This window comes from Rhinolophus sinicus, linkage group LG02, assembly GCF_036562045.2.
Source record: "Rhinolophus sinicus isolate RSC01 linkage group LG02, ASM3656204v1, whole genome shotgun sequence".
Classification (NCBI taxonomy): domain Eukaryota; kingdom Metazoa; phylum Chordata; class Mammalia; order Chiroptera; family Rhinolophidae; genus Rhinolophus; species Rhinolophus sinicus.
Genome location: NC_133752.1, coordinates 5,316,117 through 5,332,284, shown reverse-complemented (window position 1 = coordinate 5,332,284; position 16,168 = coordinate 5,316,117). Strand labels below are relative to the sequence as shown.

The 16,168-nt window shown below is 49.8% G+C and overlaps 1 protein-coding gene and 1 long non-coding RNA gene across 5 annotated transcripts in view; one reads left to right on the top strand and one right to left on the bottom strand.

The window, feature by feature from the left end:
- The window catches only part of SLC2A9 (solute carrier family 2 member 9), a 148,208-nt gene that overhangs the window by 58,364 nt on the left and 73,676 nt on the right, over positions 1-16,168 (top strand). For all 4 annotated transcript variants that reach the window (XM_074321361.1, XM_074321356.1, XM_019716591.2 and 1 more), the window contains one exon: positions 12,187-12,319. In XM_074321361.1, coding sequence (XP_074177462.1) covers positions 12,187-12,319 — 133 coding nt within the window. The remainder of the gene's footprint in view (positions 1-12,186; positions 12,320-16,168) is intronic.
- LOC141569162 (uncharacterized) lies at positions 3,982-8,366 on the bottom strand. Its single transcript, XR_012492595.1, has 3 exons — positions 8,208-8,366; positions 7,442-7,623; positions 3,982-4,644 (listed from the first exon to the last, which is right to left on the bottom strand). It is a non-coding gene; the product is annotated as an uncharacterized LOC141569162 (long non-coding RNA).

Below are 16,168 nucleotides of genomic sequence, written 5' to 3'. Positions count from 1 at the left end.
AACAAAGACATTCAGTCCATAACAGGTCCCAGGTCTTTCTTGATCCTCTGTCTTCTCTCTTCGTTCACTCATCCATTCAGCACCCTTGCTGATCAGTGAGTCGGAGGCTGGAGCCGCAGCTGTGAGCTATGGAGAAAGGAATGGAGGCCAGCCAAGGCCGGGGAGATGGCGCTTGTCCAGTGGAGGGAAGCTAAGAGCTTGGACTAGGGTGATGGCTGTGGGCACGGAGACAGGTGGATAAGATTGAGTGATGGGAAGCGGTGTCTGAGGGAGGAGGAGCCAAGGATAACTCCTGCTGTCGGCACATCAGCCAGGTAGAATGGGGTACCAGATGCTAAGATAGCCCTGGAGGAGAAGCAGCTTTGCAGCAGACAAGATGACGAGGTCACTGAGATAACTGCCCAAGTCACAGAGTGGCTTGCAGGTAGAGCTGATTCAAGGACTGTCTCCCTGCAACCGTGGGGCTCATAAGCACGATGCTGACCAAGGGGCACAGTGCCCTTGCCCACCCTCTGATCGGAGCCAGCTCGGAAGGAGTACATTGGTCCCTGGAGTCTGTCTCTGTCCCTTAGATGGATTTTCCCAGATAGTCTGGGAGCCGGTTGGGAGGATACGTGAGTAACTCAGTCAATGTCTGGTTTTCACATCCAAACTCCAGGGCACTGGGCTTCCGGTCCAGGAAAGAACATCAGTGGGACATTTTCATGTACCCCTGGGGATTTGCGATGTACTGGCCAAATGAGATCCCTAGTTAGTTCACTAAGTGTCAGAATTTTATTTTCTCCATATTAATCTTTTTTCTCATTGACCTTCAAAGACAGAGACAACTGAGCTTGTAAAAAGATTAAAGAGAAAAACTGTGCTTCAGTGCAGGTAATAGCTTTGAAATGCAGAGGCTGCAGGAAGTAGTGAGAAGGCTTTAGAGGAAGCCGCCAGAAGGCTTTAGAAGGAAATAAATGTAGGAATTAATGCTGGTGCTGTGAGTTTAATCAAAGCCACACTGTAAACATTGTGGAGGTTGAACGCCTACGGGACATCTTATGCTTCCAAAGGATATTTTTAAAAGCTTATTAATTAGCTCTTTCTCCTGCAATGATAAAGAAGAAAGGAACTTAGATGAAAATTGTAGGCAGAAGTGTGGGGACACATGGGAACAACTTGGCGGCATGAATGAATGATTTCATGTGCCTGGAAGAACATCCGGTCTGGAGGAGGTATCAGGCCAAGGACAGAAGTGGGAGCTGAGTTCATCATTGTTCTAATGGTAGCACACTTCCCATACGACTTAGGTCCATTTTGTCCCTTTATTTATTTGTCACTAAATATAGAAATATTTAGTGCTCAGCTTAGAACATTTGGGAAATACGTAAAGGAAGTAAAGCCACTTGAAATTCTGCCGTATTTTTTTGGGGTGGGGGAGCAGGCACTTATAATATTTTGGTCTGTTTCTTTCTGTTTCTATGTATCTCTTATGCAATAGAAATAATACTGGCTTAGCTTTGTGTCTTGCTTTAAAGAAATCACCATCATATCAAAATCAGTTCTCTATATCACTTTGTAAACACATGCTTTTAAAATAGTATCAGCATCATAGTCCATCACAAAGGTGCACTGTAAGCACTGTCCATTATTGAATGCCTTTCTGAATTTCCGCTGACATGAATAATATTGAAACAAATATCTCCTTTGTAAACCCCTGAACTCCTTTCTGTTTACTTGTTGGATTTTTGTGATTATGATGCATCCATTGTGCACCCATTATACACAATATGAGAGAATTTGTGAAATAAAAACATTAAAACTTCTGCATCTCACCATTTCTGGATAAACATTTTCACAATTTAAAAAAAATTTTTCCATTATTTTTTGTAACTTATGCATGCACACACACACACAAATGCAGGATTTGGTTCATTCCATTTATAACTTTGTATGCTGATTATTTTGCAAAATTATGTTGTGAACAAGTCATTAAAATTATTTGCGATGATACTTTTAATAATTGTACAATATTCTATTTTATGAATTACCATAACTTGTTTCATTGTTTTTTCAGTTGCTGGACATTTGAATTGTTTCCAGTGTTTATTATTGAAACACTGCAGATTCCAAACTTGGGATGAACCATCTCCTACCTAAATCATTATTCAAATCTCAATTTGTGTCATTTAGTGTCCAAGAAATGGAAACAATGGGTCCAAGAATATCTATTTATTTAAGACTTTTATGCATATTATCAAATTTTTCTCCCGAAAGGCTGCCTAAATTTACTTTCCTACCAGCAGTGTTCCAGAGTATCTGTCACGCTATACTTTTGTCTTCCATAAGCATTTAAATAGCTCTTTGATATTAGATATTAGGAAAAAGTGGTAAGAGAGTTGGGGAAAAGATAAATTTAAATGCTTTATGCTGTATTCTAAAATAAAAGATATTAAGAATTAAATGTAAAAACTGATACCATAAAAAACCCACAAATAAATACAAGTAACAACTAGTGTAGTATTGCATTATGATATTTTAAAAATTTCTTTGCTTATTAGTGAGAGTGGATATTGTATAAGTACATAAGTTTCCTGTTGGTGCTGTTAACAGATTCCCACAACAGAGACTAAAATTTATCCTCTCACATTCCTGGGGGCCAGAAGTTCAAAACCAGCTTTACTGGGACAAAGTGAAGGTGTCAGAAGGGCTGTGCTCCCTCCTGGGGCCCACGAGGAGAACGTGCCCTCGAGCTCTTCTGGCTGCTGGGGGCTGCCGGCACTCCTTGGCTTATGGCCACATCGTTCCATTCTCTGCCCTGGTGGTCACACTGCTTCCTCCTCTTCTCTCTGTGGTCAAATTTCCCTTTGTCTCCCTCTTAAAAGAATACCTGTGATTGCATTTAGGGCCCATCCGTATAATCCACGGTGATCTTCCCATCGGGAAATCCTCAAATGCAAAATCTTTTCTTTCTTTATTTTTTATTTTTTTATTGTTTTACTGCCAGGACTTTTTTCCAAGTCAAGTTGTTGTCCTTTCAATCTTAGTTGTGGAGGGCGCAGCTCAGCTCCAGGTCCAGTTGCCACTGTTGCAGCAATCCTTGTGGGAGTCGAACCGGCAACCTAGTGGTAGAGAGGATGCTCTTCAACCAACTGAGCCATCTCAGCTCAGCTCAAGGTGCTGTGTTCAATCTTAGTTGCAGGGGGCACAGCCCACCATCCCTTGCAGGAGTCGAGGAATCGAACCGAACCGGCAGCCTTGTGGTTGAGAGCCCACTGGTCCATGTGGGAATCCAACCGGCAGCCTTCAGAGTTAGAAGCACGGAGCTCCAACTGCCTGAGCCACCGGGCCGTCCTCTTTGGGGAACATCTTAAAGACACTCTGTATCTAGTTTGTGATCCACTTTTATAAATATTGCAGTTTGCCTACGGACAGTAGCTCCCTCTTTAGCACATTATGACAAAGACCTGGCATTACCAAATGCTCATCATTACATCACAATAATTATTGTTAATCTACAAAATACAAAGGATCTCACACCAGAGAAATTCCCCATGAGATTAAAAAAGGTTAAGAGAATGTGACTGTCTAATAGAAGAATGAACTCCAAAGGGGAGCGCACAAAGCCAGCCCTGCTGTGTAGTGTGGTCTGGCGGGCGTGTGGGTTCCGGGCCAGACTGTCTGGTCTGCATCTCAGGGCCACCCCCCACATGCTGTGGGACTTTTTCTCTCACAGTGGCACCTATTCCATGGGGCTTTTATAAAACTTGAAGAAGGAAATATATGTCAAGCACTTGGAACGGTGCCTGGAGCTGGTGCTAAATTGAAGTCCTCCAGTATCTCATTTAATTCAGGTAGCCGTACTCGGAAATAAGTATTAGGAACTTCCATTTTATAAATTAATTAAGAGCTCATTTTGGGAGAGGTGTAATAATTACCACCATGACCACAGCAAGAAGGCAATGGGGCCTGAGCTTCCTGGCTTCAGAGCCCGTGACCTCTTTGCAGGAGGACCAAAGTCCTGACCTGTTGATGGGGAACAGAGGGAGGCAGCCCCACAGCTTCCAGGCCTTGGACAGGAAGTCAGGCGAGGCACTCCTTTCAGTCTCATCTTTTTCTCATGTGGACCCAGCCCCGGAGTGAGTGAAAGCACTTATTTTCTGTGAGCTTTCGATCTAGAACTTTCTGGACTTCATTCAAGCTCAGGAAGAAAAGAACTCTTGAATTTTCTAAGAATATAAGAAGAAACTTATTTATCCATGTTAAGATGATTTCAAACCCCAGACAGCCGAACAACATTCTCACCGGCTGAGAACCGTCTTTATTCTCCAGCTGCTTGGAAACCACACCTGTCCTCTTTGAAATGAAGGATCCCATTTGGGGGCATGGCCCAGATGTTTTCTACAGCCACAGAAAATGTTCAGATGGGTCGGGAGCACATACCCAATGAATTTGCTTTGAAGGGAAATGGGGGGGGGGGGGAAATTAGAGACTGTCACCTCCGCATTCTGTCTGCCACTTCAGAATTCGTCTCAGGTTGATGTCCAAACTCCTTCCCATGACCTTCAGAGCTCTGAATCTTCTCTTTTAGGTAATTCAGGCTTTTCACATGGGGCAGTAAGGGTCCTGGTAGCTTCCTGGGTCAGTGATGATCACAGTTCCTCTCTAGCAGCAGGAAAAAGAGTTACTTTCTGTGTGGGAAGGGCTCTGCTGCTTGTGAAGCACTGGAGCTAGTGTCTGAAAACTGTGGTTACTGGGTTTCATTTAGTGACCACTCACAGCTGTAGTCAGAAGGCTGTGGTGCCCGGATGGCCAGTGTGCTCCCTGCCCTGCCCAGTCCCTAGGGTCCTGAAACTCTGGGGTGTGGCTCAGCAATCTGTGTCTTCACCCCCCGCCCCCCCAGGTGAGTCTGATGCTGAGAACTCCTGGGAGAGTGATTCAAAGACAGGACCTGGGGCCAATACCTGGGCTTGGGTCCCGGCTCTCCTACTCACTAGCTCTGTGACCGTGGGTATCTTAGGAAAATGATGATAAGTGTGCACAGCTCACTGCGTTCTTGTGAGGATTAGACGAAGTGACCCCTGTACAGTCCCTAGGACAGTGCTGCACACGTTGGAATCACGCCTGCAATCTTAGCTCTGTTTAGCTTTGCACTGTGCAAAGTGTGTGCTGCGCACGTTACGTGCACGACCTCTATGCCCTGAGCCCCTGGAGGTCGTGGCTGCCACCTCAGTCTCCCTGCAACAATACTTCTCTCCTAGAGGCTTCCTTTGTTCTCTTTCGGAGTCAAGTGGTCATTCTCCTGCTGGTCTTTCCAGGGGACTGAGGTCAGAGGTTTTGTCGTCGTGTCATCATAGATCCGACCGTGGGGTCGGTGACCTTGACATACTCCCTGCTGCTTCTCTGCCTCTGAGAACAGACCCCAGTGCTCCCCTGCTGTGAAGTGTGTGGTGTGGGCAAGACTCAGGCCACCAAATACTCAGAGTGCTGTGACATTGGGTGCGTCACCTCTCCTGACCTTGCATCAACGTCGCTCCAAGGCTCCTATCTGCTTGGGCTTCTGGTTTGATGGCTAATGCTGTGTGGTGATGCCTGCCCCCGGGCGGGGAGGGGCACTTCAGCCCCTTGCTCAGCTCAGCTGGTGTGTTGGTCTGTAAGCAAGGAAGTCTGCAGCGATACAAAGATAAACTTAATAGTTCTTGAAGTCTTGTCATCTGGAACTTCTAGAGGAAGTCTTTGAAGCTTGCCTGAACTTTACTATTCTGTCTTCAAGACAACCTCAGGGGAAAATGATTAGTTCAGCTGCCCTCTGAGTAGGCGGCCTGAGTAGGCGAGGGTGTTCAAAGGGAGCGAGGACTTCCTGAGCCCCATGGAGGGAAAGATGGGTGTCTCTGGAGGTGGCCTGTTCAGGAGGCTCCTGCCCTGACCGTGGCCTTGGCAGCCAGTCTGCTATTACCTTGGAGCAAAGCCTGGAAGGCAGAATCACTTTGCAAAGGTCAGGCAGAGAAAAGGTCATGCATCCTCAAACCTGGGCCCAAGCTCCAACAGTTCACATTTGCTGTGGGCCAGACTCCAATCGAAGCCTGTTCCATATGTCAGCTCAACATGGCATTCATGCAACCACCCTGTGAATGAGGTACTACTGATACTATCCCCATTTCACAATGAGGACACTGAGGCACAGAGAGATTAACAAATGTGCTGAAGGTCCCATAGGCCGTAATTGTTGTTATTATACGCATTTTTCAGATGAGCAAACTGCGTCTCATAGGAGGTTGGAGAACTTGCCCAAGGCCACACACTAGTAGGGGCCCCGCCAGGATTCAGCCGAGGCAGCCTGACCCAGACGCTCGCTCTTATCACGCTGTCTGTCTATAACCAAAACGGTCTGTCCCAGGACTCCCACTTTATGGGGAGCAGCTGCCCAAGGCCCAGGGCACAGAGTTTGGGGTCCTGGGGGGCACTGTGCCCAGATCCAGCCTGAGATCGGGCGCCCTCTAGTGTCCTCAGCGGGCAGGAGTCCAAGCCTCCATTCGGACTAGTTTGTTTGTGCCTGGCCCTGGTCTAGGCTCTGTCCAGCAGTGACCAAAGCAGACAAGGGTCCCTGCCCTCATGAACCTTGCATCTTAGCAGAGGCCACGGATCAGAGACATAAATACATGAAGTCAGGTTGTGATAAATGCGGTGAAGCAGAGCAAAGCAGGAAGGAGGAGTGGGTCGGGGGCGCCTGTTCTCTACAGCGCGGCCTGGGGAGGAGGCGTCTGGGGCTGAGACGGCACGAAGCGCGGAGTGGCCAGGGCAGACCCCGGAAGGATGTCCTAGCCCTCCCCACAGACGCCTCTGCTGGTAACCCTTCTCTAACCCGAACTCCCCCCCCCCCCCCCCCCCCCCCGTGTCCTCTCGTCCTCTCAGGCAGCTCCTCTCTCCCCCCCCCCCCCCGCCAGCGCCCGTAACCCAGGGCCTCCTCGCCTCACCTCTGGACACCGCAGAGGCCTCGAGCCATAATGTCTGCTCCTAGAGCCATATAATTCCAATCAATGCATTTTTCTCAAATCAACCAGCATTTATTGAGTGTCCACAATGTACCAGATCCCACAGACATGAACAGACCAAGTCCCTGCCTGCAGGGCACTCGCTGCGAGAGGGGCAGATGGAAGGGACACCAGACTGGGGTAGCCGCCTAGGAAGCCCAGGGTGGAGGGAGCATGGAGCAGCCCTAATGCATCAGGGGAGGGCCTGGGAAGCCTTTCTGTCCTCCTTGAGGGCTGGGAACAGTTAGGTAGCCAGGTGGGAGGGAAGGGAAACACCGTTCCAGGCAGAGTGAACAGCCTGTGCAAAAATAGGAAGAAGACTGAGAGAAGACTGGGATGGCTCAATAAGAGGACCAGGGAGGCAACGACAAGAGATGAACAAGACAGGCCAGCGGGGGCCACACCCCCATTCGCCCTGCCCCTCCATGTACCTGGTGATTCATTCCTATGGTGGGGCTTTGGCTGCGTCTCGCCAGCCCCTCAGGGGAGCAAACATGGCAGGCTGGAAAACGCTCCGACTTGGAAGTCAGAAAGTTGTAGATTTCCTCCGTCTGCTGCTTTCTAGCCACGTCGTTTCACAAGTTACTGCCATTCTGAGTCTCAGTTTCTCCATCTGTAAAATGGGCACAAGAATGCATGTTCCCTGGGGTGAATGTTATCATTAAAGCATATACTATAAGGAAAGGGCCTATCACTGTGTATATTCTATAAAGAGTTGCTGTCATGCTACACAGTGGATCCTGTGTCCACCAAATGAAGCCAAACTCCTCAAGTCTGGCAGTCACAGCCCCTGAATTTGGGCCCAGTCTCTAATTCAAACCCATTTTAACCTCTAGCGCCAGTCAGCCACCCATGCTTTTCTGAATACCTCTCTGTTCTCCCATAATCCTCCTGCAGTCCCTTGGCCTGGGACGATTTACTCTCTTTATCTCAATCCACATCCCTCAGCTGTCAAGAAAGATCCAAGTCAAACAAATCTAAACGCCTGAGAAGGAATGTAGTTTAACAGCCCTTCTGAAATGAGAACAAAGCTAAACACCACTTGAGCTTGTCCCGACAGAGAGCTCCTGGCCAAAGCTTTGGCTGGATCTGCTGGGTTCTCGTAATCAAGGCTCCCAGGCCTGATGGGAGAACATGGAGACGTGCCTTTTTCCGGGCTCCCTCCCACTTCCCCCTGCCTGTAGCCCACAGATTCACCCTTCTCTCCCCTCGCTGCCTGGTGTCAGCAGATGGCACTGGTGGTGTTGATCAGCCAGGAAGCTTTTCATCGAGGAGTTCAGCAGCCTCTTGTATTAGCTTCATTGGATAGAGGGCCCTGTCCGGGCCCGTGAAGGCCCAGCTTGTTCTGCAGGCGGAAGGCCCTCTCTTGTTTGCTCAGTGCCAAGCTGTGCGGTTAGTGGAGCCTGGGAGCCCTGGGGAGATGCAAACCTACTGTGTTTTCCTAACAGGAGGAGGCAGCTGTTGCTTCTGGCGGATTTCAAGTCCTAATGTTTGTACAAGGAGCCCCTCTCACTTGTGTGTGACATGGCCCCTGAGCTTCCCAAACAACACCTACTGAAAACAAATAATTTCTTTCCAAGCTTTGAACACGGTGGGGAGAATATAATAGCACCCAGTTACCCTGGGTCCCTGCCCAGGAGGGCTTGGTGTGAAAATGACAGTGATTGGAAAGAATCCCCCCCTACTCATCCGGCACACACATACACCCATCTCGCTGTCAGTCAGACCAGGCACGACTCGGGCCCTCCCCAAGAGCCAGAATATTTGGGTTTCTCAGGCCAGGCCCGGTCAGGCTAAGTGGCTGAGTCACAGTAAAAGGAGCTGGGTGTGTACACCAGGAACTCGCTACCGGGAATCTCAAAGGGGTACGTGACACTCCAGAAAAATGCCCCGAATTAACATTATTCATATTGCTGCTTCATATTTTATTTAAATTTGAATCACACACAGCCTGGAAAGAGGGACGCCTCTGCTGAGTAGCCAGTAAATGGTCCTCGGTTTGAAATCTCGGCACTTTCTTTGGCTTCAGTCCCCTGCTGACATTTCAAAGATGAGGAGAAGAGCTGAGGTTCTGAAAAAGAGCTTTCTTCATGAAAAGCAATAATATTGCATGGAGCCTCCACTCCAGGTGCCTGGCAGACTGGGACATGCTGAGCCCGCGTTATGAAAAGGGGGCACGTCATCAGAGGCAGGAAAGCTGATGGCATTGGTTTGTTAGGAAAAACTAAAACAAGGCACAGGGCTCCATGCCAAGCCTTCTTTCTGCTGCTCTGCTCCTGCCGTTACCATCCTCACGCCTGCCCTGTCCTTCCAGAAATGCCCACCAATGAAATGAATGACAACGTGAATGAGTTAAGGAAACAAGAGGTTAGGTTGCTTTGAAAATCAAGCCTCACACACTGTGCCAAGCATCAAGTGCAGTCAGTGGTGGAGGCGATGGGAGCAGGCACCTGGGTGTGACCTGGCATCTTGCAAATGAGGAGACAGCACCCCGCGAGGGAGGGTGTCATACTTGCTCTTGGTGGGTTCAGCAGAGACCACCAGAGGTGTCCATGTCCAGCTGGACAGAGACCCCAAGGGGAGGAGGGGCAGTGGCTGATGAAATTAGACAGGGCTCTGAGAGTGGGTATGCCGGCTCTGCAACCCCTAGACTTCCCACTCGGGTGCAAGATGTGAGTTGCAGACACTCAACCCATCATCAAGTCACAGGCTCGGGGGTGGCAGGTCTCACCTCAGACCCCTCTTCCATTAGGAAGGGCCACCTATGTGGGCTCAGAACCATGCAAAGGGGGAAAAACACCAACATCTACTGGCTCCCAACCAGCCCTGGGCCAGACCCAGGCTAGGTGTCACCTCTATCACCCTCGCAGAAACCCTGCAAAGCACGTGTTAACCACTGTTCTTCTTTTCTAGCTGAGACAGCGGTGAGTCCAGAAAGAATTTGCTCATGGCCGCACAGCTAGTAAGCAGGAGGACCAGAATTTAATCTCGGGTCTAACTTCAAAGATGAGTGGGGCTATGAAAGGCAGAGACTGACATCCAATGTCACAGAGGTCGTTGGTATCCAGGGTTGGTCCCTGCCTGTTGAAAATCCAGCCTTGCACCTTACATCTCCCCGGAATCAGGTCACCAGTGGCGAAGTCCAGATCTCGTGGGCGTTCTGTGCTCGTACGAGAACAAACCACACTTCTCTGTCTTGTTTCTGGCATTCCATTTGGAGGCCACTGATCTGATGGCAGATGATCCATGAGAGAGGGAGAAGGACGTGGCTGACGAAGCCATGGTCTGAGTGGGTCTGAACGAGGAGACCCAGACACCAGGGTGACTCAGCTGGGACACAGAAGGCTGGCAAGGGGATTAATAATGGGCATCAAGTCCAGGGACTTATGGAGAAAAGAAATGGCGTTTACCTGATTCCCCAGCAAGGAGAAGGGCACGCTCTATAAATAGATAGTCAGGGAGGTTGGGTCTGACTGACTGGTCTGTCCGTGAGGACAGCACAGGGGTTGAAAGAGCAGCATTGGGTACCACGCTGCCTGGGCTCGGTCCCAGCTCTGCCACTGATGAGATGATTGATGTGAATGCATTTTTGTTTTTATTCCAGGATCTCTTTTCAAAATTGAGATATAATTCATGTGCCATAGAACACATCTTTCTAGGTCGTTTTTAATATGTTCACAAAGTTGTGCGACCATCACTCCTTTCTCCTCCCAGCACATTATCATCACCCCAAAAACGCAACCCCACAGCAATTAGCAGCCACTGCCCACTCTCCCCCCTGTCCCCTGGCAACCACGGCTCTGCCTTCTGTCCCCAGGCCTGGTCCCTTACGTAGAGCTCTCCACATAACTGAAAAGCTGGCATTGGCCTGACCAGGGCCTCCCAGCACGACGGAAGAACAGTGCTGGCTGCTGAAACCAGCACTGTTTTGTGAATGTAGATTGTTACTAAGTGCAGAAAGGGGCGTAGAGTCCCAAGTACCTTGAAATTTAGCACCTGGATGAGTAGACACTGGCTGGGGCCCTTTGCCCTGCTCCGTGCTTCCAGGATCTCTGCCTGCTCTACCCTCGTGGGATCCTGGAACTTATGTGTCTGGGCCTGTGTCCTCAGGGGTCCCAGCAGGGCCAAGCCGGAACAGCACAGGGGATTCTGCCTCTGACAAAGCAGCTGTAGGAGACACTGGGGGGTGGGGAGGCTGACGTGGGCGTCCTGCCAGTTCGGCCACTCAAGGGTTCTAGGGGCACATCCCCCCAAGTCACCACCTAACACCAGCAGGAATGTCACCCGCTGTGCGCATTCGTTCGTGTGACTTTATCTTCTTTTCTCCTTGACTGTCTCCTTTGACTTTCTTAGAAAATAAAACATGTCAAGACTTTGGCACCGAGCGTTTTGCTTTTCATCTTTATCTGATCAGAACTGCCTCACATGGACCTTCTCTGCTTTCAGAAGCCCAGGGAATGCTTAGGCGTAAACCTGGGTTAAAAAAGAAATCGGGAAGGGTGCTGCCTCCCTCATAATAACAGGGCTCCGTGCTGCAGTTAAGCTGCATTGCAGGTGAGGGCGCTGCTTCCAGTGATTCAAAATGCCTGTGTAGGGCCTGTGTGACTTTCACAGACGCTGCTGGAAAGTGAAGAGCTCCGTCCCTAAGGGGTGAGCTGTGCCCCCCTCCCCGCCCCAGCACCGTCACTTCTGTTCACTGACAAGAGCAAGAGGGGTCAGTCATTGGAGGCATCCACGTGGCAGCAACGATAGTTTGCTGTGTGCACCGCTGCGCCCCAGGGCCCACAGTCAAGCGTGATGGGCTCCCACTCTCACGACAGCCTGAGCGCTGGCTGCGCTGTCCCCACTGCACAGGTGACGAGATACCGGGGGCCTGGGAGTGGTTTCCAAGGCCACACCCCCAAGAAAGAGCCGAGCCCCTTCAGGCTCACGGGGTCAGTCAGCCCTTGGCCCCCCTGGACCCCTCCTTCTCAGAGCTGCTTTGCAGGTCACCACCTCACAGGATTCACTGAGCTCGTGGAGAATGCCAGACACGTGGGGCTGGGGCCAAACCGAGTCCATCCCTCCCTCAGCCTTTGTTGGTGGGATCACTCTGCAGAAAGCCAGAACGCTCGGCCCAGCCCCAGCGTAACGTCTGAAGGCCCCGTCCATTCATCGGCCCCTCTTCTCCCCTCAGGAGAGCACCTGGCCATACCTGTTTGGAGTGATTGCTCTCCCCGCCTTGGTCCAGCTGGTGAGCCTGCCCTTCCTCCCTGAGAGCCCACGCTACCTGCTCTTCGAGAAGCATGACCAGGCAGGAGCTGAGAAAGGTAGGGCCCTTTGTTTTTCCCACGCGGCTCCAGCATCTTTGCAGGGTCAGCACAGGAGGGTCATTACATTTCTAAGGAGGCCTCGTGCCTTAGGGGTTACCATAATGCCCTGCTCCTCGGGTGCTCTGGCCGGGGTGGGTTGACGGGCTGCTCCACAGCCCAGACATGGCCAGAAACATCCCGGAGGCAAGGTCTCCTGCGAGGTGGACAGAAGTGGGTCTCAACAATGGTCCTCACTGGAGACAACTAACTGCTTCTCGTTTGCATTAGGGGCTAGAGTTTGTTACCTTGGTTACCAGGGATCTAGTTTTTAGGAAGGCAAGAAGAAAGTATATTCAAGTGAATTCCTGCCAGAGGTCAGTTAAAAATACAAGCTTTTTTCAAACCATTGCAACGCTTACCCTCAAGAAGAGCATGGATTCCCTTGGGAGGCTAGGTCTGAGGTCCAGGCCATTGGACCTGCCTGGACCCTCCATGTGGTGGCAGGAATAGACGAAGACCCAGGGGCAGCAGGAACTAGGGGGCTCAGGTCTCTGCCCTGAAGATTTCACCATGATATGAGCATCCCCCATTCTTTCAGCTGCTCCCCCACCCTCCCCAACTCTCGTGGTGCCGGAGGTGCAGCCAGAAGCAGAGTCTTCCTTCCTCTTACCTAAAGTCCCACCTCAGTGCCTCTCATGGCTGGGATCTAACAGGAATCAGCCCGCATGGGAGGCTGGGAAATGGGGTTTGTAGGCTTCTAGCCCAGGTGACACAGGAGCGATTCTAAAAGGGTGATTTCTGACTGAGTCCCAGTGGAATGGGAGAAAATATTTGCAAACTGTATTTCTGATAAGGGGTTAGTCTCCAAAATATACAAGGAACTCCTGCAAAAAAAAAAACAAAACAAACAAAAAAACACAAAACCACTAATAACCTTTAAAAAGGAGCAAAGGACTTGAATAGACATTTCTCCAAAGAAGACATAGAAACGGCCAACAGGTATATGAAAAAAATGTTCAGCATCACTAATCATCTAGGTTACGCAAACCCAAACCAAAATGAGACATCACCTCACACCTGTCAGTATGGCTATTACCAAAAACACAAAAGATAAGCGTTGGCAAGGGTGTGGAGAAATTGCAACCCTTGCACAGTGTTGGTGGCAATGCAAAATGGTGCAGTCACTACAGAAAACAGTACAGAGATTCCTCAAAAAATGAAAAATAGAACTACTACATGATTTGTCAATCCCTCTTGTGGGTATTTATCCAAAATAATTGAAACCAAAACCTTGAAGAGATTTTAGCACTCCTCTGTTCACTGCAGCACTATTCCAAGATGTGGAAACATGAAACGTTTGTCAATGGATGAATGGATGAAAAAAAAAATGTGGTCTGTAAGACAATGGAATATTATTTAGCCTTGAAAAAGAAGGAAATCTTGCAATGTGACCACATAGATGGACCTGGAGGACGTTACACTAAGTGAAATAAGCCAGTCACAGAAGGGCAAATACTGCATGACCTCACTTATATGAGGAATCTAAAATATTCAAACTCACAGAATCACACTGGATTAGTGGGTGCCAGGGGCTAAGGGGAGGGGGTCATGACAAGTTGCTATAAAGTTTCAGGTTTGCAAGTTGAGTAAGCCCTAGAGGGCTCACATCATGCCTATACGTGGCAATACTGTATTGTGCATTTAAAAATTTGCTAAGAGGAGGGATCTCACGTTAAGTTTCTTACCACAGTAGAATATATTTTTTTTTAATTTTGCGGTAGTAAATTATTCATTTACTAATGGGAAAAAATAAGCCACAGCTATGGAGCTCACTCCTGACCATATTAACACGGGTGCCAGTTCCATTGCCTGCAAAAGCAATCGTTGCAAAGACAGCATGCCCACAGGCCTCTAAGGAGCACTGCTGGGAAAGAGAACTTTCAGTTTGTCTTAAGGCGACCTACACTCTCAGACAGGGGGTGCACGATGCAAGGAGATCGGTTGTCTGTGACCACCTGCTGTCACTGTCATCCTCTGAACCAGGCCAGCATGACCCCTGTGGACACACAGCAGTGCAGGAGTGGAAATGCCAGGTCTGCAGTGGGACTTGGGCATGTCACTTCATCCCTCTGTGCCTCAGTTTCCCCATCTGTTAAATGGCAGGAAGAGCACTGCCCTTGCAGGGGTTCATGAGCGGCCTGCAGGCCCAGCATCCAGCACCGTCCACCTAGAGCGGCAGAGAGCTGTGCTCTGCCTCCCCGTGGAGAGAAGCCCTTCTGCGTAGAAACCATGCCTGTGTCTCTCTTAATACCAGTCTTAGCACCCCTACCCCCCGCCCCCATGTCCCCCGGCAAGTTCTCAGGAGCTGCAGGTTGATTGAAATGAACGGAATTTGGTTTTATTCGCTTCTCAGCACTGGTTTCTTTTCATGATTCTTTGAGGGTGTGGAAAGGAAGATCAGCCAGATGGAGGTGGGAACATTGGCTCCCTCTCTTTCTACCTGGGATCTCCGGCACGTTTCCCAGCTTCCCTGAGGCTCAGTGGGTGAACAACGCTAGGAATCGTCATAAAGTCTGTAAGACACCTAGCCCAAGGCTGGCACATAGTAGGTGCACAATAAATGGTAGCCTCTTTTCCCCCTTGAGTAAAGGTGAGCCTTTAACTGGTACAAGACCTGGTTACATAACAGCTCCCTTTTCCAGCCTGGGAGTTGACCGTGCCACCGAGAGGATTCTCCTTCTAGTTGGAAAGTGCAAATTCTCCTTCCTTTTTCAAGTTCTTTGCAGTTTGTGATGAGAACATGGCCGGGAATGTGAGTGAGCTGTGAGCCACGGAAGCTTCTTACTTCCAAGTGCAAGGGTGAGGGAGGGAACTTGATCTAGGAGGAGAGGGCCTGGGGTAGATCGAATGAACTGTTTAAATGACTTGGAGATGAAAGAGAAGAGACTCCTCTGGGAGGGTTATTTTCCATAGCAAATGTCGTTTTGAAATGGGCTCATTGACTATAAGTATGTAAGGCCATTTGGCTCTCTCCAAGCAGCACTAGTTACAATTATATGCGTCTGACTCGTCCCCTCCCCACCCCAAAGATGCCATCATCTCATCCTCTCCCAGTCTTTCATTGAAGCTGCGCGTTTCTGGGTCCTGCGCTTGCTTTAGAGACCTCGTGGTCCAGGGTTCCTCCCGCAACATTTCCAACAGGTGCTCATCAAGCCTCTCCTTGCACACCTCCAGGGATGGGGGGCTCACTGCTCATGAAACCACCCAATCTGCCCTTGAATATATCAGTCAGACAGTCCTTCCTTGTGGTGAGCTGACCTCTGACGCCTCCCAGCTGCTGACCTTGGTCCTGGTTTTGACCTCAGGACCAAGGAGAACAACCCCGCGTACATCCAGGCTTCTCCTCCCAGAGGATTCCCTTCTCCAGACGAAACATCAGTAAATGTGAGGAGGGTCCAGTGACGTTCACCCAACATGGTCTGAGCACCTGCCGTGTGCCAGGCTCTGAATAAGACACAAGCCTTACACCACCATGAGCACCTTCCCTGTGCTGGCAGGACCACAGTTGTGACAGGAGAAGCAGTGGTGGCCATTTACGGGCTGCAGGACACCCCGACACTGCCCCATGCACTTCGTTCCCTCTGCACAGTTCCCTGCCCCTCTATGATGGGGCTTCCACTCCAGGTCCCAGCCTCCACCTAAAGACTGGAGGGAAGGGAATGTGGTTACTCCTGGGCTCTGGCTGGAAACAAAGGCAAGTCCGGCATCACCTGGGCTTCAGAGTTGAGGCAGATGCCCACGGAGCTAAGAGCTGGACGCCGTCAGCTCCACGCTGCTCACAGCCAAGCAGGGAGTCCTTTCCTGAAG